Source organism: Pipistrellus hanaki (genome assembly GCF_964339955.1).
Source record: "Pipistrellus hanaki genome assembly, chromosome: 15".
In the NCBI taxonomy this organism is placed as follows: domain Eukaryota; kingdom Metazoa; phylum Chordata; class Mammalia; order Chiroptera; family Vespertilionidae; genus Pipistrellus; species Pipistrellus hanaki.
The window spans coordinates 24,560,293-24,582,961 of NC_140517.1; the positions used below are offsets into that span (position 1 = coordinate 24,560,293).

At 45.5% G+C, this 22,669-nt stretch overlaps 2 protein-coding genes across 13 annotated transcripts in view; one reads left to right on the top strand and one right to left on the bottom strand.

Annotated features, from left to right (window-relative positions):
- GSE1 (Gse1 coiled-coil protein) overlaps positions 1-8,777 on the top strand; it is a 408,579-nt gene extending 399,802 nt beyond the window's left edge. For all 12 annotated transcript variants that reach the window (XM_084905540.1, XM_084905545.1, XM_084905544.1 and 9 more), the window contains 4 exons: positions 499-861; positions 1,357-1,641; positions 4,502-4,605; positions 5,350-8,777. In XM_084905540.1, coding sequence (XP_084761666.1) covers positions 499-861; positions 1,357-1,641; positions 4,502-4,605; positions 5,350-5,484 — 887 coding nt within the window. In that variant the 3' untranslated portion in view covers positions 5,485-8,777. The remainder of the gene's footprint in view (positions 1-498; positions 862-1,356; positions 1,642-4,501; positions 4,606-5,349) is intronic.
- On the bottom strand, positions 6,372-21,649 carry GINS2 (GINS complex subunit 2). The gene is made up of 5 exons (XM_084905613.1): positions 21,491-21,649; positions 20,911-21,025; positions 15,953-16,052; positions 12,314-12,440; positions 6,372-12,134 (listed from the first exon to the last, which is right to left on the bottom strand). The coding sequence occupies exons 1-5, from the start codon at positions 21,578-21,580 to the stop codon at positions 12,009-12,011; spliced, it is 558 nt and encodes a 185-aa protein (XP_084761739.1). The 5' UTR covers positions 21,581-21,649; the 3' UTR covers positions 6,372-12,008.
- Positions 21,650-22,669: the final 1,020 nt, after the last annotated feature.

A 22,669-nucleotide genomic window follows, 5' to 3' on the forward strand; every position in this document is an offset into this window, starting at 1 on the left:
TCTGTATCCCAGGTCTCAGCACCTCTACTTCGGCTCTGCTGCTGCTGTCTGCCCTTCCTTGGCACTCTCCTGCGTCTGTCTTGCTCATTCTGCCTTCCAGGCCTCTCCAACATCTGCTTTCACACCTTCTCTCTTTTATGGCTTTGACGACACATTGCTGTGCTGCTGAATAGAACAGATCTTTACTATCCAGTCCTGTTCTTAACTCCTAATGCTTTCTTGTCCGGTCGGGCTACATAACTTCTTGCCTTTTGGATGACTTGCTTTTTCCTTCAGATTCTTTTTCTTCCCAGATGCTTTCCTGGAGCACCTCCTAAGGATGGACTTGCCGCTACCACACCCCGTCTTCAGGCCACACCTGTGCACTGACATTTAATTAAACGGCTCCCTGAGTCTTGGTCCTTTGTACTAGGTTTTGTCAAGTGTAAGCTGTAGGGGTCAGGGCCCACCTAGTGTCTTGCAGCTCTTAATATTTTCCTCGCTTTCTGTCTCTAAAAGAACCAGCCATGCAGCCAGCCTCTCTGGATATGGAAAAGCCGGTGGGTATTGCTGCTTCCCTGTCTGATGTCCCAAACGCCATGGAGCTTGGGAGACTGGAACAGCTCCGGCCACAGGAATTGTCTCGAGTCCAGGAGCTGACTCCTGCCAGCGTTGAGAAGGCCAGGTCGAATGAGGCCCCTGGGGGCAAGAAGAACCCGAGCATGATGCATTACATCAGGGGCCCCGCCCCCAAGGACATTCCCGTGCCACCGTCCCACAGCATCAACGGGAAGAGCAAGCCGTGGGAGCCCTTCATACCAGAGGAGTTTGCACATCAGTTCCACGAGTCCGTGCTGCAGTCCACCCTCCAGAAGCACAAAGGTACGGAGGCTGCCCCCCTGGGCACGCCCCTCTGGCACTTCGGTGTGCACGAGGCACCTGGGGAGGTCGTTACAGGCAGATTCTGCCTCAGCAGGTCTGGGTGGGGCCCAAGTCTCCATTTCCAGCTGGTGCTCAAGTGATGCTGATGCTACCGGGCTGGGGCCCACACTTGGGAGAAAAGTTACCATGTGATGCCACCTGAGTTTAGCAGCGGCCCTTCTTTTAGTAAGGCCAGGCGAGGTGCCCTTCTGGCCAAAACAGGGTCCCTGTGTCCTACAGCTGAGCATTTTCCCAGTGTTCCCATACAGACTCACCTGGAAATCTCCCCTTCCTTTAAGACTAGACTCGGTGGGCCTGGTGAGTCCTTTGTGACCTAATGGTTGTGCTAGCCCCTCGTGTGAGCCCCCACATTCACTCTCCCAAAGTTTGGTGGGAGTCACTAGTGGTTGGAGATCAGGGTTTGCTGCATCTCATTTCCACCGTTTCTCCTCCCAGGGAGCGTAGCCGTGCTGTCTGCAGAGCAGAACCACAAAGTTGACACGTCCATCCACTACAACATTCCTGAGCTGCAGTCCTCAAGCCGGCTCCCTCTGCCCCAGCACAACGGGCAGCAGGAGCCCCTGGCCGTGAGGAAGGGCCCCCTCACACAGGAGACGGACCAGGACTCGGAAGAGGAGGAGGAGGAAGACGATGGAGAAGAAGAGGATGACGAGGAACCCCCCAGGCGCAAGTGGCAAGGGATTGAGGCAATTTTTGAAGCTTACCAGGAACATATAGAAGGTACAAAGGGGAGGGAGGAGCAGAATGAGGGCCCAGTAAAGAAAGTCACTAAAAGCTTAATAGACCCATCAGCGCTGGACTTCACTGCCAGCATTAGGGACAGTTTCTAAGCGACAGGACTGGCAGATTTTCTGGGGCACTAGATGCTAATACTAGAAGGTGGATTTTCCTTCCGTTTTGCCCATTTTAAGAACTGTTTCTCAGGTTTCTGTAGGTGCCCAGGCTTACTGAGAGTGGCAATTCTTCGCAGACAAACTTGAGATCATTGTCACTGGAGCTACGTACAAGGGTCCTGGGAAATGCAAAGCTCATTAATTTAGCTGAGCTCCGACTAGCTGGGCCTGATCCCTGTGGGAGCCTGCCTTGCCTTAGAAGTGTCTCAATGCTGGCAGCACTTTCCCTCTCAGGCTCTGTCATCCTCCTGGACCAGCCCTTCTGTGCAGGGAGGCAAGTCACCAGAATGTTTTATTCTCAGCTGTGGGTGCACACTCCATCCCTGCCTGGTGGAACACATCCTGTGGGCACACCCCTCCCACGCTGGTCTCGTGTACAGAGTCATAGGCTTGCGCGCTGGTGTTCTGGCACTGCCGTTATGTTCCCAGCACACAACCCCCCTTCTCTGCACATCATTTTCCTTGAGATGCCTGCGAAGGCCCCTTCCAACTTAGTCAGAGATTGTGTGCTGTGAACTTGATGCAGGGGAAGTGGAGGAGTCCAGCCTTTCCCTCCGGTGGAACAGGCAGGTGGGCTCCCGGGAAGGACGAGCACTGACAGGCCCTCGGAGCTCCTGGTCTTGGTTCCGCTGACATGGTGAGCCGCGTCCCTCTGCACTCTGGCCCTCACTGCATTGGCAGTGCTGTCAGTTTGATGTGAGAAATGCAAAACTTGGGCTGCCACCTCCTAATTAATCCATTTCCATATCACACAAGTTTTATCAATATCTATGTTGTAGATATTAAATATAAACATTTGATTATGAATCCATCATTTCAAATACTTTTAAAAGTTAAGAGACAGACCAACAAAGGGACAACCAGAGTATCAATTCCTACCTTTCATTCCCTTTCCTCCTTCAAATGGAATCCTATATTTGAACTTGTCCATCACTTCTTGCATGTTGCTCTTTTTTAAGTACATACATATGTATCCAGAAGCAATGTATAGCATTATTATTTATTTCTATGGAGTGCGGTGCATCCACTTTTTCTGGGTTGATGTTGGTGACTTGTTTGGGAATTCCTTCCCTACCTCCAAGGACATAATGTTCTGCATTTCCTTCTAAAAGTATTCACATTCTGCTTCTCTTGTGCCTGGAATTCATTTCTGAGTGAGAAGTAAGGTAGAAATATAACCTCGTCTTTCCCGCCGGAGCAAGCAGTTATCCGGGCGGTTTCCAGGGTGCCTCTGCCCCTGGGCATGCCCACCGAGCAGCACCCTCCCCCGGGCCCAGGTCTCTGGTGCTGCTCTGCTCCACGCGTTGGGGTCCTGGCCATATCTTTGCGGCGCTCTATTGTCAGGAGTAACTCACCCCGACTTGTTCTTCTCTAACAGCTCAGCTGTTCTTGGCCCTTGACTTTTAGGATCACCTTATTTGTTCCACCCAATTGAATTTACAGATTTGGAAAGAATTGACATCTTTAATAGCGATATTGTTCCACTTATAAATAGGATGGTAAAGTATACTAAATAAATTTTGCTGAGTTTTCTCCATGAGCAGTTTACTTTTATTAGATTTAGTTACACTTTGATCTTGTGGGTTTTTTAATTTTGTTAACCCTTCTTAAGTAATCAGATGATCAGACCTTTTGTAGATTGTTCTTTCCTTTTGAGTAACTTTTTCTTATACTGCATTTCCTAGAACCTCTAAGCCACATGTGTCAAACACAAGGCCCGCGGGCCAAATCCAGCCCGCCAGGCTTTGCAATGTGGCCCGCACCGCGCTGTCATCACTGCACTCTGCTGTCAGTTTATGACATTGTCAGTTTATGACTGTTCAGTAAACTATTCGGCCCACGATTTAGGCTGGATTTTAGATTTTGGCCCTTCTCTGATTGAGTTCGACACCCCTACTCTAAGCCATTGAATTAGAGGCACTAGCAGGGCTCTTGTCTTGTGAAACTTTAGAAGTGGCCCATTAAACATCTCATTTGCTGCTGAGTTTATGGTATACAATTGTCAAAGGTTTAACTCCTGCATTTTCTGTACCCATTGAGATGATGACCCTATTGCTTTCACCTGTTTTCTAATGTCGTTTCTTCCTTGAATTTACTTCTTTTAAGGTTTTAAATCTACGTAAGTGGTATTAGGAGCTAATTTTATTGTATTTATTTTGCTGAAACTGTTCTAGTTTCTATACATTAGTCTGGTAGCCTTCCCTGGTTTTTATTCTTGGAAATACCGTGTGATGCAGGGATTTAGCCTTGAAAGTTTGAAGTCACTCTTCTGTTAAAACCAGGCCTGGAATCTTTTGGGAAGAGCAGAGATTTCATTTTACTAATTAGAATGCCACTTTGACTTTCTAGGTTTATTCTGGCTGTTTCTACCAGTTTAAAAACTGCCAAGGCTAATTCCAATATTTTTTATCTTTCTTTTTGAAAAATGTATCTTAAGGCCATAAACTTACCCTTAATTTCTTCTTAATCTGTATCCCTTAAATTGCCTTTTGATGCTTGATCCTTTGATTCCACTGGGCTGGATTTAATTTAGTAACACTGACATATTTACCAGCGTGATACCAAGAACTTGGAGCATTATGGTCCCAAGGAGAGTACTGTGCTGGCCGCATTAGAGAGGGAGAACAATTGCCAGAGTCTGTGATCCCTGTACACAGAAAATACATCAACATCGCTTGTCTTTTCAGAGCAAAACCTGGAGCGGCAGGTGTTGCAGACGCAGTGCAGACGGCTGGAGGCCCAGCACTACAGCCTCAGTCTCACAGCAGAACAGCTCTCCCACAGCATGGCGGTGAGTCTTGGTTCGCCACACACGGGAAAAGGGATGAAAATCAGCTCCAGAGGCTTTAAAACACACTGTGCTTTTGTTTAACCTTTCAAGTTTGGGTTCAAGATTAGCCATTACAGACAAGTTTTGAGGGAAATTCCTGCTCTTTAAGAGTTTAAAGCTTGTCTTAGGGAAGACGTTCAAGGCTCAGTTGATTACTACCCTAGCCAAGGAAGGAGACATCACTAATTTGCAGAATATTGATCCTGGAAGAATGAAGGTGCTATTTATACATATTCCTTTGGGGACTTATTTATTGCCTTTGTCAGTCTCTCCTGCTGTGATTTGCTAAGGGGAAAGGAAGAAAGATTTTACTGAAGTTACTGAGGAAAACAAACCACCTCCTTCCTCTTTGCAGCCTGGCCCAACAGGTCTCCCAAGTATGACATGTGGCAAGCCCCACGGGCTTCCTCCCAGTGGGGATGTGGGGCTTAGATCAGGTCTGCACATCTTGGCCACTCCTAAGCAGTAAAGGTTTTAATTTTTAAAGCTCAGAGTCAAAGCTGAGACAACAGTGGACACTGGTTTCATGAGAACAGGAATTGTGAGAGCCCAAGACTTTGGAAGAACCAGTTCAGCCTGCCCCAGAGGCGCTGTCAGAACACTGAACTGGGAGGAGGAAGTTTTCAAAGTGGCCTCCAGCACGTTTCTACATCACATACCGTTTCGTGAAAGAATTGTTTAATGTGAATCTCTCTCTCTCTGTAGGAATTGAGGAGCCAGAAACAGAAGATTGTCTCAGAAAGGGAGCGAATCCAGGCAGAACTGGATCACTTCCGGAAGTGCCTTGCGTTGCCTGCATTGCATTGGCCTAGGGGTTATTTTAAGGGATATCCTAGGTGACGGTTTCCCTTGCACTAGGCTGAACCTATAGTATAGAAATATTATCTATTTTATTACCTTGAATATTTAATATTTTTCACTGGGAGGTTTGAAGCTTAAAAAAAATAATAATAAAGAATGTGCCATGCATGAAGCAAAGGATTCCAGACTCCAGAAAAAGAACGAACTCACCTTGACTTTAATGCAACTGAATCACCTTTGTAATTCAGCGAGCAACCAATGTAGGACGTCGCCCATATATTTTTTTAAAAGGCAGTTTTATTCTTTCCCCATGTCACCGTCTTAAAATCTGAAAATGAAGGCTCCATTACCAACACTAAAACTTCTGTCATTTATAGCCCCTGGGTGCATAAGATTGGATCAAACCGCTTGAGTTCTACTTCTTGTGTTGCCATATTACTAGGCCTGGTGACCCAAGCTTGCTTTTGCTGCAGCATCGGGTCGGTCTCATTCCTCTCCAGGACTGAGACCTGCTTCAGCTGAATGAAGGTGGGGTGCATTTTAAGTGAAGGGCTTACTTGTTTTGGTTACTTTTCTGCAAAATTTTCTTCAAAGCAACAGTACTAAAAGCCTCACCAAAAGCAGGCTTTTCCCTGGAAAAGCTCTTACCTAAAGATAACGCAAAATCGACAAAACTGAAGGTACCTTTTTTATTACTCCATGGGGAGGGGGGGAGTGTACAGAGCTCTATGTATACATATATTCACACCCACTAAATTGTTGCTGCAGTGGGGGTGTTTTCATACAAACAAATTTTGAGAGAAAAGTCAAAGGTGCTTCAGCCTTGTACTGTGTATATATATTAAAAAAACAAAGTTTTGTATGTTTTTATTACTTTAATTATTGTTATAAAAGGCCTGCCATTTTTAATATGTGGTTTTGGGGGATTTCTGTTTGTTTTCCTGTTTTGGGGTTTTGTGTTTTGTTTTGTTTTTTGTTTTTCTGGGCAAAAAAAAAAAAAAAAATACAAAAAAAACTTGCTTTTAGTGTTTGTACTGCTGCTGGTCAGGACATTAAATATTGAAGTGTTTTTAAAAATTAAAGAAGAAGAAAAGTTAAAAGTGCTTACCACTGGCGCCTATGCGATCACTTCATTTTTGAGTTGCACCAGAAAATGACGTAGAAAGCCATGCGTTACTTCTTACCTCCTCCTCTACCCCCTCCCCCCTGCTCTGGACAGCAAATAGCAGTTACACCTAGTTGCTATCAGTGAGGAGGGGCGAGTCTATGGTGAACAAGACAGATACTGGGTGTGCACCTATGCATGCACCTACAGGCATGGGGCTTTTTGTAAAAGAACCTTTCAGGAAGTGAGCAGTTTCTGTGCTAGAATTCGAAGGTGTCTTACAGCAGTCTGAGAACAGGTGCAAAGTAGAAACTCTAGAGCTTTATTTAGATGCAGAGCTTTGTAAAAGCCTAAAAGTAGGATAAACAATGTCAGAGCTGAACTTCTCCTTTTGAACTGACTGTGACAAGCACAGGAGCAGCAAGAAACTGACATAATCAGATCAATATAAAGCAACGGGGAAATTTTTCCTCCTGTCCCAGTTAACTGCTCATTCAGGCAGGGTTTAATCTAGATCAAGCAAGTATCTCTTGCCTGAATGGGCTTGAACCAGAGGCCAAAGCAGCCAGTGGCTGGTCTGCCAGGGGAGAGGGGATGGGAGGAGGTCTGAGCATGAGCACGCCTCCCCTTGACCCAGGGGAAGGGCTGGCTGACCTTCATGAAGGCTACTCACTGTGAACCGTGGCCGCACCCTCAGCCCCAGACCTTAGCTGTGCAGAACAGCTTGCTGGCAGATGGCATTGTGTCGCTTTATCTGTTCCCACACAGTTTGCTTTGTATGTCTGCCAAGAATCTTCCAGTTATTAGCAAACTCAGACAAAAAGTGCCGCCAGTATTATCAGCAGTCAACAAGCGCCTTCCTCTCCACAGAAACGATGTGACGAGATCTAAGGGCTGTTCTGTGGGCCTCCCCTGCAAAGACATTGAGAGATCAACATGTCCCACAGGTGGGGACAGGTGTTTAGAGGGAACTCTATTGCCAACAATCAGGGCAAAATGTCACTGAATTTCTCTCTTTAAAATCTGCTTGCTGCTTCTGGTCTGAAAGCTTAAGAGCTACATCTTAGCACTTCACTCCCAGTCCTCCTTTGCCATCACAGAATGTCTGAGTACTAGTACTTTTGCTGATCAGCTTTGGTAATGGCCTTGGCTTAGAAAAAGAAAAAATGTAGATCTAATAACTTGATGGGAAAGAAAAGCAGAGCCCCATTCCTCCTCCAGCCCAGGGGCACTCCCCTGGTGGGGTTTGTTTAGCTGTCAGGGAGGACGTCCCTGAGCTAGTAATAACTGCTTTTCCTCCTTCCCATTGGAAACGCCACTATCACCCTGCACTTGAGCTTCTCTGTCACTCCACCACACGTCTCTGGAGATCTCTGAATATTCTTGGGTTTAAGAAGTAAAATGACAATCAGACAATATAAATATACACCAGAAAAGGCAGCATAATAAACTAACAAAAAGGTAAAATGTCTTTTGAAAACAAATGTACCACTAAGACACAGTACCCAATAATAATTTTTTCCATCCAATAATTAGTTCTAAAATCTTAAAACATTTTCATCTCGTCTAATTTTCTTTTCAATTTGGGCTTAAAAATGGACAAATAAGTGCTCTCTGGAGATTTTGTTCAGCTATTTCACACTGAGTTTAAAAGACAAAGCTCAGAAGAACACCAAATTTGCTCTATAATTGATTTGGCAACCTGTGTCAGTCCTCCACAGCCTCATGTGCTTCCTACAGCACCGGCAGGAGGCGGCTGAGTTGTTAAACTTGTGAGAGACACCTTCCAAAGCCGAAACCCCAGCTTCGCATTTAATCAAATATTTAGAGACAAACCAGAGCGTTCCTCAAAACCTGGAGCTATACACCTGATCATTTGAAAATGAATTGATTCTCCGTTTCATATCATCAGAGCCAAACTGACAGTGAAAACATTTCATGATATAACCCATTATCTAAGATAAATGGCCAAGGTAGGGTTTTCAACAGTTCAGTCTATATATTCTAAAGGAAATAAAAAAAACACTAAATTGGCATTAATATTCTATTAGATAATAAATACCCTTAAAGAAACTCAAAGAATATTCAAAGGAGCCCACACTTCAGCAGTGAAGAATTATAAGAAATCTTAAGTTTGTACATGGAACGGTGTTTCCTAAATGCTGCCTAATCTCAAAAATTACATCAAGATACTCCCTTTCCCTCTGAGCCATGTGTTTTTTAAAGTGTAGAAAATTCAAGGATCCACCACAAGATGGAGATGATCAGCACAAGCCTATTCTGTTACTCTTAAATAAGTGTATATTAGCCATTTAGCAGCAATCCCTATACTCTTTCAAGTAACCAAGCTATTGACTTTCTTACTACTTGCAGTAGCCTGTCCCCAACTTTTGATCCAGCACTTAACTTAAACTCCTTAACTCTGCCTAGACCTGAGGAAGACCATGCTAATCGGTTGTGTTACTTTGTATGTACCCTGTGTTTAATTGCTAGAACAGTAATCCAGTACATGGGAGGGAGGAGGAACAGTGCCTCGGTCACTCTGGGGGCAGTTTAGATGCTGTGAAATTAAACCTGTTCTAAGTGTACTTGTTTGAATTAATTGTATTGTAATATTATTTGTTGAATGTAGTAATTAGGTATTTATGAATATATTGCTGTAATTTCTGACAACATCCAAAAAAATAAAATCTTCCTAAATCATGCTAAGAGAAAAATCTTTTTTATGTTATAGTAAAAAAACAAAAAAGACCAATTTATTTTTTTAATGCTCAACAACTATATAGCTTTACAGGTAAAATGTGAAGACAGATCCAATGTACCTCAGTCAGGTTTTAGGAGAAAGGGATTAAGGGGCTGATCTGAGATACACAGGACCCCTCACCCTTCACAATAAAGTGATTTCATTCAAGAAGATTCCCCGGATTAAAATCTGAAGTAAAAGTGACAAGAAAGGGCAAGTCCTGTCATGTGAAAGCAGTCCTCTAAACCAGCAGTTGCCAACCTTCAGAACCTCTTGGACCACGGGTTGGCGACCACTGTTCTAAGCAGTCACCTTAACTGATAAAAACAAGTCTTCTGTATCCTAATCCCTCTGTGCCTGGCCCTTCGGTGTTCAAACAACCATCAGCTGCTTGTTGGAGGGACATCTAAATGGATAGCAATTTGGAATGCAGAAATGGAAGTTTGGACTTTACTTTTAAACACAAGAGCAGATATCAACAGGTCTCTTCCAGGCTCAGTTGATCACATACAGGCCTCAAAACTCCCTTGAGATAGCATGCGACAGTAGAAAACCTGGTTACAGAAACTGCCACTCATTGTACGATTCTAGACCAGCAATTTTTAACCAGTGTGCCACAAGCATTTTTTAAATATGGGTTACCTGACTATATAGTCAGGGGCACGGACCTCTTTTCCCTTAGATAGTCAAATAAAAAGTGGCAGTAGCCAACCCAATAGCTGTCAACAGTGTGAATGAATCAAAATTACACCCATTTTTGGCCAGATTGGCAAAAAATATTTTTTGGTGTGCTGTAGAATTTTAGTAATTAGTTTATGTGTGGCATGAAATGATAAAGGTTGAAAATTGCTGCTCTAGACAATCTTTTCCCCTTTCAAGGCAATAAAATTTCTATGGGGAATTTAGCAATTCCAAAACACTATTTGAATTTTTTTTTTTTTCTTAGAATTTACCCTTCATTGAGCCACTGCTACCTATGACCATCTTACCCTAAAACCCATCAAGAGCAGTTATAGGTCCAACTTTTAGCACTGTGCTTCACTCATGTACTCAATAACATGTAGTTTTAAAAGCAACCCTTTAAACTGTAACCAGAAGTAGCAAAGATAACTAGAGACAACCAGAGTGTTTGAAACTTACAGCCCGCTACACACCTAGGTTTGGTCTATCAGATCATTTTAGCCACATGGCTTAAGCAGGAAAAAATAAACCCAACAGATTGGGTTGATTCCATCTTTATTCTGCATCAGGATTTACCAGGGGTGGGGAATATATGGCTTGTGGGCCTTATATGGCACTCTAAATCATTTGGTCTGGCCCTACCAAGGCATTAGAGGTGTTAAATGTTTGACCAAATACAGCAGGCTAATTTTTAAGTTGATCATTTTGTATGGCCTGCAAATGATGTTATAAAATATCCAAACGGCCCTTGGCAGAAAAAAGGTTCCCGACCCCTGGCTGAGATGATCAACCCCAGTTGGCATCACAAGCCACCATCTGCCATCCTTCTCTCTGTGAGCAATCTCTAGATTCTAAATTCAGCCAAAAAGAGCCATATCCTATAAAATAAAAGCCTAACATACAAATTGACCATCACTCTACACAAGATGGCTGCCCCCATGTGGTCAAAGATTGCCATCCCCATGTGGACATAAAATGGCCACCACAAGATGGCCAGCAGGGGAGGGCAGTTAGGGGTGACCAGGCCAGCAGGGGAAGGCAGGGGTGACCAGGCAGGTAAGGGAGGGCAGTTGGGGGCGACCAGGCTGGCAAGGGAGAGCAGTTAGGAGTGACTGGGCCAGCAGGGGAGGGCAGTTAGGAGTGACTGGGCCAGCAGGGGAGGGCAGTTAGGAGTGACTGGGCCAGTAGGGGAGGGAAGTTAGGGGTGACCAGGCCTGCAGGGGAGGGCAGTTAGAGGCAACCAGACCTTCAGAGGAGGGCAGTTAGGGGCAAAAGGGCCGGCAGGGGAGCAGTTAGGCCTCTCAGGCTGGCAGAGGAGTGGTTAAGGGATGATCAGGCTGGCAGAGGAGTGGTTAAAGGATGATCAGGCTGGCAGGCAGAAGTGGTTAGGGGCAATCAGGCAGGCAGGCAAGTATTTGGAAGCCAGCATTCATGGATTGTGAGAGTCCTGGCAGTCGGACATCTCTCAAGGAGTCCCAGATTGAAGAGGATGCAGGCTGGGCTGAGGGACAACACCGCCCCCCTCCTCACCCCCCGTGCACGAACTTTGTGCACCAGGCCTCTAGTCAAAAAAAATAAAAAAGTCCTAGGGGCACATCACCATTTGTATGTCTGTCTTTTCAAAGCAACATGTAACATCGCTGTACACTCACCTACACGTAATAGGAGACCTGAGACCCTGCTAGGGAGAATGGCTTGTTTGCTGAAGCTTTTTCTTTCCTCCATAAAGGAAAAGGCAACCGCTGGTTTAGAAGATTGCTGGTTTAGAGGACTGCTTTCATATGACAGGACTTGCCTTTTCTTGTCACTTTTACTTGAGTCCTTCACAGTTGGGAATATCTGAAGAACCAAGCACAACCTGTTGCTTTCCAATGATGTTATGAATCCATTCCTTGCTTCACTGCACATTTTTCTAACGTTCAAATGGTTCTTGAACCCAGCACTATGTACCTCTATCATGTCCTGAGCACTCACACATTATCGGGGAGCCTCATGCCAGCAGACACAAGGCCTTTACAAATCAAAAGTCATTCTCTAGAAGTCCTGAGACTGGGCACTTTCAGAAGGTTGCAGGTTTGTGCGGAGTTTGTACATGTGATTGAGAGCTTGTGTGAGGAATGCCCCACTGGTGTTGATCTCCATCAAGGTCAAATTATCCAACTAAAACACAAGAGAAAACACAGGGTTGGTTTGAGAAGTTTCTGATTTTGAGAAAAAGGTAAAAAAATCTACTGAACAAAAACAAGAAATCAATAATTTTTAAAAGCCAGCCAGTGATTCCCGCTTGTGATAGCCTAAGCAGGCAGAATGCTGTGGGAGTCCCCCAGCAGTACACCTACCTTTGCATGTGCCTCCTGCTGCCTCACAAAGCTATCGGCAGACACCCGGAGTTTGGCTATGCGAGTGTCCCACACATCCTTGATCAGGGTGCGGATCTCATCTGCTTTTGGAATGTTGTCTGAAGCACTAAAGAAAGCAAATAAATGGCATAAGGAAGCGCTCAGTAAACTAAAGCAATATCCAGCCAGAAGTGGCTTTAAAAAAAAAAAGGTTGCTTGGATTCAGGTAAAATACACGCGCTGTCCTAGACTTGGATTTTGTTTTGCTTTGTTTTCAATTTTAAAATATAAGGATTTCTAGCAGTTAAGCGTGGTGCCAAGAAAATTCAGCCATGATCCACAGTTATACTCATGTAACCTGTCCCTGGCAGGCAGTGGCACAAGGACTTCTGTTCCGTAAAATAATTAATAAATAAGAGAATAAGCTCTACATTGGACATCTTGTGTCTCAGGATAATTGAGTGCTACAGAATTTCCATCTAGAATGAATTTGTTTCAAGGCTGGCTCAGAGGTCATGACTTCTATTGCTCAGACCTCATCGGTTATCCAAGGGCTTACAACCCACCAGGGAAAGAAGACAACAGCTCTATGCCATACAATGTGCTCAGCACTACACAGTATTTCTATCCTCACAAAAGCCCTGAAGGGTAGACATTGGCCTACAGAGAAAAGAAAAATATATTTACAAAAATCACTGAAGAAATTGCAAATTAGCATAACCTGAGCTCATTTTATATAATGAATTCTGTGTAAAAGTGTGACTTGGAGGCAGCGAGAGATGGTCAGTCTTCCTGTGTGAGATTTTTTTCAACTAATATTTGAAGGAAAAGACAAACTAGAAGATAAAAGCAGAAGCTCACATCATCATCACCAGGCATTCAAGGATAAGCTGGAAATGACCTCTTCACATGCTAAAATTAGCTCAAGATTAGTAGATGGATAATCAGTGGTATAAAGTTTATGTAGTGGATTTTACTTAAAGCTCAAACATCTGGATCCTTTGCTCTGAACAGCAGTAAAGAACAATGTACCCAGCTCCTTGTTAACTGAAATGCAGAACAAAGGTACAATTAAGTCCCTTAGCCAAATGAATTCTAAATAATTCTAAGACAAGAGTTTCAATATGAGCTGCACACATAATATGCTGAACTCCAAAAATGAAAGATGAACAGGCCCCTCGCCTCTGCTTCCAGATTCTCCACTCCGAGTCACTCTCCCCACAGCAGATCCACAGGTGGCACACTCCTTCCTGAACACCCTCCCGGGACCCTCCACCAGAAGAAAAGCCTCAGCTCTCCCACCCGCTACAGTCTACATGTGTCCCAACAGCTCTGTTTCCCAAACACGCCATGTCCTTTCACACCTCCGCCTTCTCCCCCAGACGTTCCCTCATCTTTCCAGACTGAGTTCCCTTCTCTGATACCACCAGGCATTAGGATTGCATCCCAACATACTCTGAACAGCATTTATCACACTGCAATATAACCACTGGGTAACAGGGTCACATCTCCCCTGCCCCCACTAAACTAAGAACTCAAGCTTATTATCGCTATCTAGTAGAATGCTTAGTAAGCTCTGAACTGCAGTCTCATATGAACTGAAGGAGCAAGTCTGTGTTCTGTACCTTGAATTTTCATTTGCATCCAAAAATGCCATTTAGTGAGCCCCTGGCCTTTGGTCAGCAGCTCCCCAAATTTTGTTCTAGTTCTACTCTTGAATCCATCAATTATAAGGCATCAAAAGCTGGACATTGAAAATTACATTCTAAGTATGTCCTAAGCAAAATGATCCACACTCCCTGCCTCCTCCACTGATTTCTTTCATTCATTCATTCATTCATTCATTCAACATGCTACAGTGTTTCCCCGAAAATAAGACATCCCCCGAAAATAAGACCTAGCGCATGGAAAGATAAGACATCCCCTGAAAATAAGACCTAGCGCAACTTTGGGAGAAAAAAATTAATATAAGACACTGTCTTATTTTCGGGGAAACAGGGTAGTACACAGATGACACAATCCCTGCTCATTAGAACTGGGAGTGGGGTGAAGAGCATAGCCAGACAAGGGATTAGAAAATTTTTAACTGACAAATGCTGTGGAGGTGTACAGAGATGCCAAGATGACAGGTAGGACAGGAAGGGAGTATCTGTTAGGCTAAACCAAAGGAGGGAACAGGGAATAGATGGATTTACTGGCGGAGGGCACAGTATATGCAAAGCCCTGAAGTAAAGACCTTGGTATGTATAAAGAAGTAAAAGAAGTCAAAGTGAGCTGGAACTTCAAGTCAGAGGGGAGAACTGTAAGAGAGTTATGAGAGAGAGAGAAGGAAGAAAACCAGCCTATGCAGTGCTCTGAATACCATGATTAGGACTTTAGAATAAATCCTGGAAAGGCTCCAAGGAGTAGGGGAATCATATGGCAACTTCACCTTTAACACGTTAAGCACCCAGTCACCAGTGATGAACACTATACTTTCTGTCCAGAAGACAAAACAAGCTGGGCACTTAACGTGTTAAAGGGCCATTCTGGCTGCAATGTGGAGAGTGAATTAGAAGCTGATGTGGAACCAGAATTGGATGTAGGGAAACAATTTACTACAGCACATTTCTGCCACTAGTGGGCTTTTCTTATAGTTCAGGATCAGAGGCAAATGTGAGTCTTCTGGTCATTCATGTGACAGACATGTAAGAACTCAAATGCACATAACCAAAGAATAAAAAGGGGTAAAGCTCTAGTAATAAAACATATTTACAGTTAATACTAGAAGCCCGATGCATGAAGATTTATGCAAGAATGGGTCTTCCTTCCCCTGGCTGCTGGCACCGCCTTCGCTCCAGCCAGAGCCACCTTTCTGGCTTCCTATGCTATCCAGAGGCCTGAAACGGCTGGGGCAGTGCAGAACACCTGTGTTGTCGCCATCTTTGCATACTCACTCCTGATTGGCTGGTGGGTGCCAAAACGGTATGGCCAATTAGCATCTTTCTCTTTTATTAGTATAGATAAAGTCTACTGCTGGAAATGATTATAGAGGCTCATACTGGGTTCAAATGTCAAGTGATAATCCTATATAATTAAAGCCTATTATGCCTAGTGTCCATATGACCGTCCAACCAGTCGCTATGATGCACACTGACCACCAGGGGACAGACACTCCAACCAGTAGGTTAGCTTGCTGCTGGAGTCCAGCCAATCAGGATTGAGCAAAATGGGCCAGAAACGCTCTGGAGCCCTCCCCAGCCCCAATCATGCACCAGTGGGATACCTCGGCCTGGCCTGCGCCCTCTCACAATCCAGGACGCCTCGGGGGATGTCAAAGAGCCAGTTTCAACCTGATTCCCACAAGCTAGGCCAAGGGACCCCACTAGTGCACGAATTTGTGTATCAGGCCTGTAGTTAAGAGATAAAATGAAAAGAACCAAGGGATTTGCTAGAAGAGGGAGGGTGGAGAAAAGGAAAAATGAGGAAGTGAGCTCTCCAGGTACTGTGAGTGGACTCCCAGATTACTGACCTGAGGAACCAGGTGTCCAGGAATACCACTTACCTTGGTAATGAGAGTGAAACAAGAAAAGGGCAGGGATTAAGGAATAAGAACCATAAATTCAATCTTACACGTGTGCTCTCAGTGAGATTACTTACTGATTTAACAGGAGCTTGGTCAGTTCCATATAGTAAGGGCTAGGCATAGGGGTAAAAGTTTGTTCCATTCGTTCATTATCCCTAATCTTCTCCAACTTTTCTGAAATTTAGAAATGAATACATTTTAGCATCACCATAACTAAAATATTTTTTAAACCTTTCAAATTTACCAACTGTCTATATTACCTATTTGTTCATCTGACAAATACATTAAAAACAGTTTTTGAACCCTGCCAGTGTAGCTTGGTGGTTGAGCATCAACCTATGAACCAAGAGTCATGCTTCAATTACCAGTCAGGGAACATGCCGGGATTTCGGACTGAGTCCCCAGTGGAGGGCCTGCAGGAGATGGCCAATCAATGATTGTCTCTCATCGTTGATGTTTCTCTCTCTGATTTAACACATTGCGGACAGATAACAAGAATTCTTGTGTTTTCTGTTCTAAGGCTTGTGGCCAATCACAATATTAAAAAGATATTAGCTTGTAAGAACATGTAATAAATAACTTCAAAATGCAATGGGTATTTAATTTTAAAGCGTGCCTTTAACATTTACATAAAACATTGTTTTGTACTCATTCAGTAGAAACTTATCTGGCCACTGGGTAAAGCCCGCAATAAAACTACTGGTCTGCAATGTGTTAATAGCCTGAGAAAACCTCCAGTCCTAAATCTGAACTGCCCACTGTGCCTACAGGATACACACAGACACGACTCTGCTGTGGAGTCTCACTTTAAAGGACATCTCCAAGGGGCCCCTTGGCATTCTTGCAATCCTATGAAACTTCCCTGATCCATTTACCCTCTCACTTCTGATCATGCCCAGCCTTTTCATGCCTTCTCTCCTCGTCTCACTGCCCCAGCTCTCAGCCACTGCCTTGCTGAGTGCCCGCATGCTCCTACCACCACATCTTCCTAACTTCCCTGTGTCTGTCCCCATACACAAGGACCAGCCTTCCAGGTAAGCACTGGACCTCCTCTCTCACCTGCACAGAACAACACTCCAGCTTCAGTCTCTCAATCTTGAATGATCACGGTTTCCCCTCACTATGTGACCAATCCATCAAACATGCTGCAACATCTCCCATCTTTTTTTTTTTTTTTTCTTTTCTTTTTTTTGACTACTCTACGTTCTACAAATGGACCTTGAGAGCTTATTTGGAGGGGAGCGCAGCTACTCGTATACCCTTGACCGAAGACCGGTCCTCTCCTCTTGGGGGAAAGTCGTCCTCTTCGACCGAGCACGCAGCTTCGGGAGGGACGCACATGGATCGGTGAGAGAGGAGGGGGACACCCGCCTAGCCAGCCAGATCAGCCGAATCAACCCTGGCGATCAATGGGGTGACAGATGTCGCAGCCAGATCGCCCTCACATCCAACATCTCCCATCTTAAAAAGAAAACCTGCCCTGACCAGTGTGACTCAGTTGGTTGAGTGTCATCCCATCCACCAAGAAGTCACAGGTTTGATTTCCAATCAGGGCACATGCCAGGGCTGTGGAATCGACCCGTAGTAGGGGCCATGCAGGAGACAGCTCATCAGTGTTTCTTTCCCTCTCACTTCCTCTATGAAATAAATTTTTTTTTAAAAGTGTTTTTCTTAAGAAAAAGAAAACCCTCCCCTGAGACCAAATCTTCCCCAGCTACTAATCCATTTACCATGCCCTTTACACAAAACTTTGAGTTGTCTGACATTGGCATTAACTTCCCCTCCTCCTCCACTCAGATGGGTGTCTATCCTACCCCTCCACCAACATAGTTCACCAAGGCCCACATCCTCCACTAGGCCACACCCAAGGGCTATGTCTCAGTCTCCACATCTGATGAGGATCAATCCTCTTCCTTGGAGTCTATTAATTTAGCTTCTGGAACACCAGAGTTCTCATCTCATCAATTCTTTCTTGCCTTCCTGACCTCTCAACACTGTGGTGCAAGGCTCAACTAAATTCATGTCTCATATGACTTCTTCCTGACTCATTTAAATACCACCTATGTGCTCATACTGACAAATTTACATTCCCAGATCAGTCCCTCCCCTAAATTCCTGACTCAAATACCCCACTGCTAATGTTATTTCCACATGGATTTCTATCAGGCTCCTCCAGTGTGAGATGTTCAAACTCCACTCCTGGCATCCACTCTTGCCCACACACTGTCCTACAGTCTTCCCCATCTAAGAAAACAACAACTCCATTTCCTTCCAGAGTTAATGAAGCATAGTAACCTCCATCTTGTATAAAAACTGCTGTTTGAAGTTCTCTGCTATTGTTAGATAGTCCCTTGTTCTTTAAACTCTGTCATTTTTAGACAGTCTCTTATTCTATAAAATAACTGTTAGAGTTTGAATAATAGAAAAAAACTGACCTTGCAAGCTAGCCATCTAACGTAATGGACTAATATTGATAATAATTCCCATATTCTTATGGCAAATGTTTGTTCTTTATGTACCCAAGATTACAAACTGTAACAATAACTCACAGAGCTCTTGGTAAAATCTGCAAAGCTCAAAAGGTATAAATACAGGAAACTTCCTGTGTGACTTTGCTCAGAGATTTGGAAGAAACGACTTCTAATTAATTGGCTCATTAAGGCATCTTGTATCTCACTCGCTGATTTATGATACAACACTCAAGCAAACAACCCTGGTGCTGATCTTTAACTCTTCTTTCTCATACCCCTCGGCCAGTCCTTCAGCAATCCTGCTGATTCTTCCTTCAAACTATGCCTAAACTCCAACCACCTCTGCCCACCTCAATCAGCTGCTCCAGCTACTCTCAGCTCTTGCCTGGGTCACTCTCTACTGCTCTCTCCCCACACACTTATTCTTTGCACAGAATATTCACTCTTTTCTTTTTTTTAAATCAAATCAGAGTATGAAACACCTCTGTTCAAACCCTGCAATTCCCATGTTGGCCAGGATATGGAACACTGGAAACTCTTGGACAATTCTGGTGGGATTATAATAATGGCTCAACCACTATGGAGCACTGGCTGGCAGTTTCTTACCAAGCTAAGCACAGTCTGTCCTATAACCCTGCAATTCCACCCCTCTAGGTAATATTTGCCCAAGAGAAATAAAAACATATCCACAAAAGACTTGGACAAGATTATTCATAGCAACCATATGCACAACAGCCAAAAATGGGAAATAACCCAATGATCCATCAACGTAAGAATGGGTGAACATACTGTGGCATACTCACACAATGGAACACCACTCAACAATAAAAGAATGTAATGGCACATGCAACAGCGGTGAATCTCAAAAACATGATACTGATAAGAAGTCAGAGATAAAAACTGACATACTACATGATACCATTTGCATGAAGTCCAAGAACAGGTACAACCAGTGTGGTGGCAGAATCAGAAAGCAGTTGATTCTTGGGCACTGTCGACTGACTGATGTCTCATTACTTCTCACCACAGTATGGCCCAGGAGGAAGAAGCTCGGGCTGGGGTTTAGATGGGCCAGAGCTGCCAGAGCTGATCTTAAATGAGAAGCTTGAGGGAATGCAGCCCTACCGGAGCCAGGTCTGCTGGGACTGAAAAAGCCCTTCAAAGCAGAAGGAATTGGAGTTTCCCACTATGTTTCAGGACCCCCAGGGCCATTCACCCCTTAGGACAGGGAGTAAGGTGGAAACACCCCATCTTCCTTACACTGCATTTGAGAGTGCCTGGCTGAACATGCCCTTGCTTCTGGGAGGCAGGTATCCCGAAGTGATTCCCAAGGGGAGAGGGCAATCAAAATCACTCATGGCTTTTCAAATTCTACATGCATGCCTATTACCACCACCACCCCCAATAAAATTAAGATGCTTTGTGATAATGAGCCACTCACAGCTTTGAGATGGGGAAAAGACACAAAGGATTAAGTTGGCCTGCATCTTCAATGCATTATTCTCTTTTCACTAACAATTTTATTCAAGCATAATTAACATATTACACAATTTACCCACCTAAAGTATACAATTCAGTGATTTTTAGTATATTTAGAGTTGGGCAACATTTTCATTGCCCCAAAAAGGACACCACCCCCCCCCCCCCAACAATCCTTCCATCACCTTTATAGTCCTATCCCTAGGTTTATTTTGTCTCGGTGGATTTGCCTGTTCTGGTGGTTCATATAAATGGAATGTTACAAATAGGGTCTTTGTGTGTTCTTTTCGGAGAGCATAAGGTTTTCAAGGTTCATCCACATTCTTTTATATGGCTGAATAATATTCCCTTGTATGGGTTCTTTTCATGCATTTTTTTTCTATAATGTAAGATAACAACTCCGCTCAACATGTCAGTCTATATAATAATAAAAGTGTGCTAAGACTGGTTTAGCTCAATGGATAGAGCGTCGGCTTGGGGACTGAAGGGACCCGGGTTCGATTCCGGTCAAGGGCATATACCTTGGTTTCGGACACATCCCCGGTGGGGATGTGCAAGAGGCAGCTGATCGATGACTATCTCTCATCGATGTTTCTAGCTATCTCTCTCCCTTCCTCTCTGTACAAAATCAATAAAATATATTTTAAAAATATCTTAAAAAAATAAAATAAAATAAAATAAATAAAAGCGTAATGTGCTATTTAGACGGGACATCCTTCTAGATGTCTGTCTAGAGACCTTCCTAACGAAGCCCAAGTCCTGGGTGCCAGAGGGAAGCCGGTGCGGCAGCAGGGGGAAAGAAGGCCTACTCTTGCACGAATTTCGTGCATCCACCTCTAGTCCTTACATACTTACATTAAAATGTTTATTTTAAGGCCTTATCATACTTCTAAGTTTTAAAGCAAGGTGAAATAGCTTTAAGCACAAAATCTGAACTCAAAGTGATACACACACCCCAAACCGACAGGGCGGGCCCTGGTAATGGAGGTCAGCTGACTCTAAGGAGTGATTGTGGAACCACTGATTTCAGCTGGCCAGTGGGCCATGGCGTCACTGCAGAACCCGGGCACCCACGTCCTTACCCACATCCATCCACTCCGGAGGCAGCAACCGACACTTCTGCCTTTGCTTCAGGTTAATCGCCAGCCACAGGGGCACTTGCACCGGTAAGCCGGGGTTAAAGGGCCCCAGGTTCCCCTGCCGGAGGAGAGCAAACCCCGGTGAGACAAGGCAGAGCTACAGGCAGTACCGGACCCCCAGATGTCAACTAACACCAGGTGTCAACTACCAGAACAGGCACCGTGCGAACAGCAGTCCAAACACAAACGCACGCCCGGGGGTCACGCAGCGCGGGAGGCAGCCCGCGTCCGCCCTCGCGCGGAGGGGCTGGCCGCACCTGGCGGCCCACCTGAGCCCGGTCCCCGAGGCGCCGCGGGGGGGGGCAGCCCACGAACATCTGCGAGGCGCGGGCTACCTCCAGGGGCTCCCCGCCCACGTCTCCCGGCTCCGAACCTCGCCCCAACCCCGTCCTCGGAGGGCCGGCGCGGGGCTGGACACACCGAGTCCGCCGCCCGGCTTCCCACCCGAGACCCGGGAGCACAGCAGGGCGAGTCGTCGTCCGCAGACGCCAGTTCCTGAGGCAAATGCCCGGCGCCGCCTTACCCCGATGAGGTAGATCTTGTCCAGACTGAAGTTCGGGATAATGGTCACCAGCTCCTTCTCCGCCAGGAACTCCACCTCGGCCGCGTCCATAACGGAGCGAGCCGCCACCCTTCGGCGTCCCTTAAGTGTCCGGGCGCCGCTTTCCCGCCACCGCGCGGAGCCCGCCCCCCAGACCGGAAGAAGCCATAGCCAACCTATAGCAACTCGGCGCTCTCCGCGGACGGCGGGAGGCGGGGAGCGCGGCCGCTACGAGCCCGCGGATTGGCGAGCTTGAAGGAGGCTAAGCGCTCAGCCCGCCCCACTCGTGTCCCAGCTCCGGCCCCACCCCCTCGTACGCAGGCTTGGCCACGCCCACTCCCATAGGACGGTCACGCCCTTTCTCGGGCCCAGACCAGCATCTAGCACCGCGCTTCTGAGCTCCTTCACCTGCCCTGGGCGCCTGTCCGCCTTACTCCTGGGGCCTGGAGTAAATGCATTTATGGGGTCACAGCATTATCTGAAACAGCCCAACCCCTAGAGAGTGAGGGAAGGCGTTTCCTTTCATTTCACAATCTTCTGACCACACTGGTTAAAAATCTTTAAAAATGTAGATTCTGTCACCCCCTCCTCTCTACTCTCCCCCCACTCCATCCCCCCGCATCCGCAATCTTCCAATTCAGAAACTGCGGGGAAAGGGCTCCGAATCTGTAAATTGGCAAGCAACCCAGGTGAAGCTTATGCAGGGGCAAGTTTGCAGGCTGCAGCAAATATGTATTGATGTGCTCATCTGTTCGTTGAACAGGTGCCCTCTATACAGTGGGTTTGTGTGAAACTTAATAGCAGTGGTCCTGAATCTCCCCATGTGTCAGACTCCCCTAGAAGTTTCTGAGTTAACATGCACACTCCTGGAGAACTGTGTTTCAGGGGTCGGATGGGACCAGAAAGCTGAATTTTAACCAGAGCCCGGGGAATTTTGATGGGATTCTAATATGCCAGGAAAACTTCCAGGGAGGTAAGGGAGCCAGTGCAGGGCTGGTGCGGACAGGCAGTGGCTGGATTTGAATTTGAAATCCTGCTCATTAGGCCCTGAGAAAAAGCATAGGGGACAGGAGTATTCCAGGTTCTGTATCCTGGCAGGAAAGCTGTCCCACTCCAGATAACCCCATGCTTTACTCTCTAAGCCCCCTGAACTGCCCCATT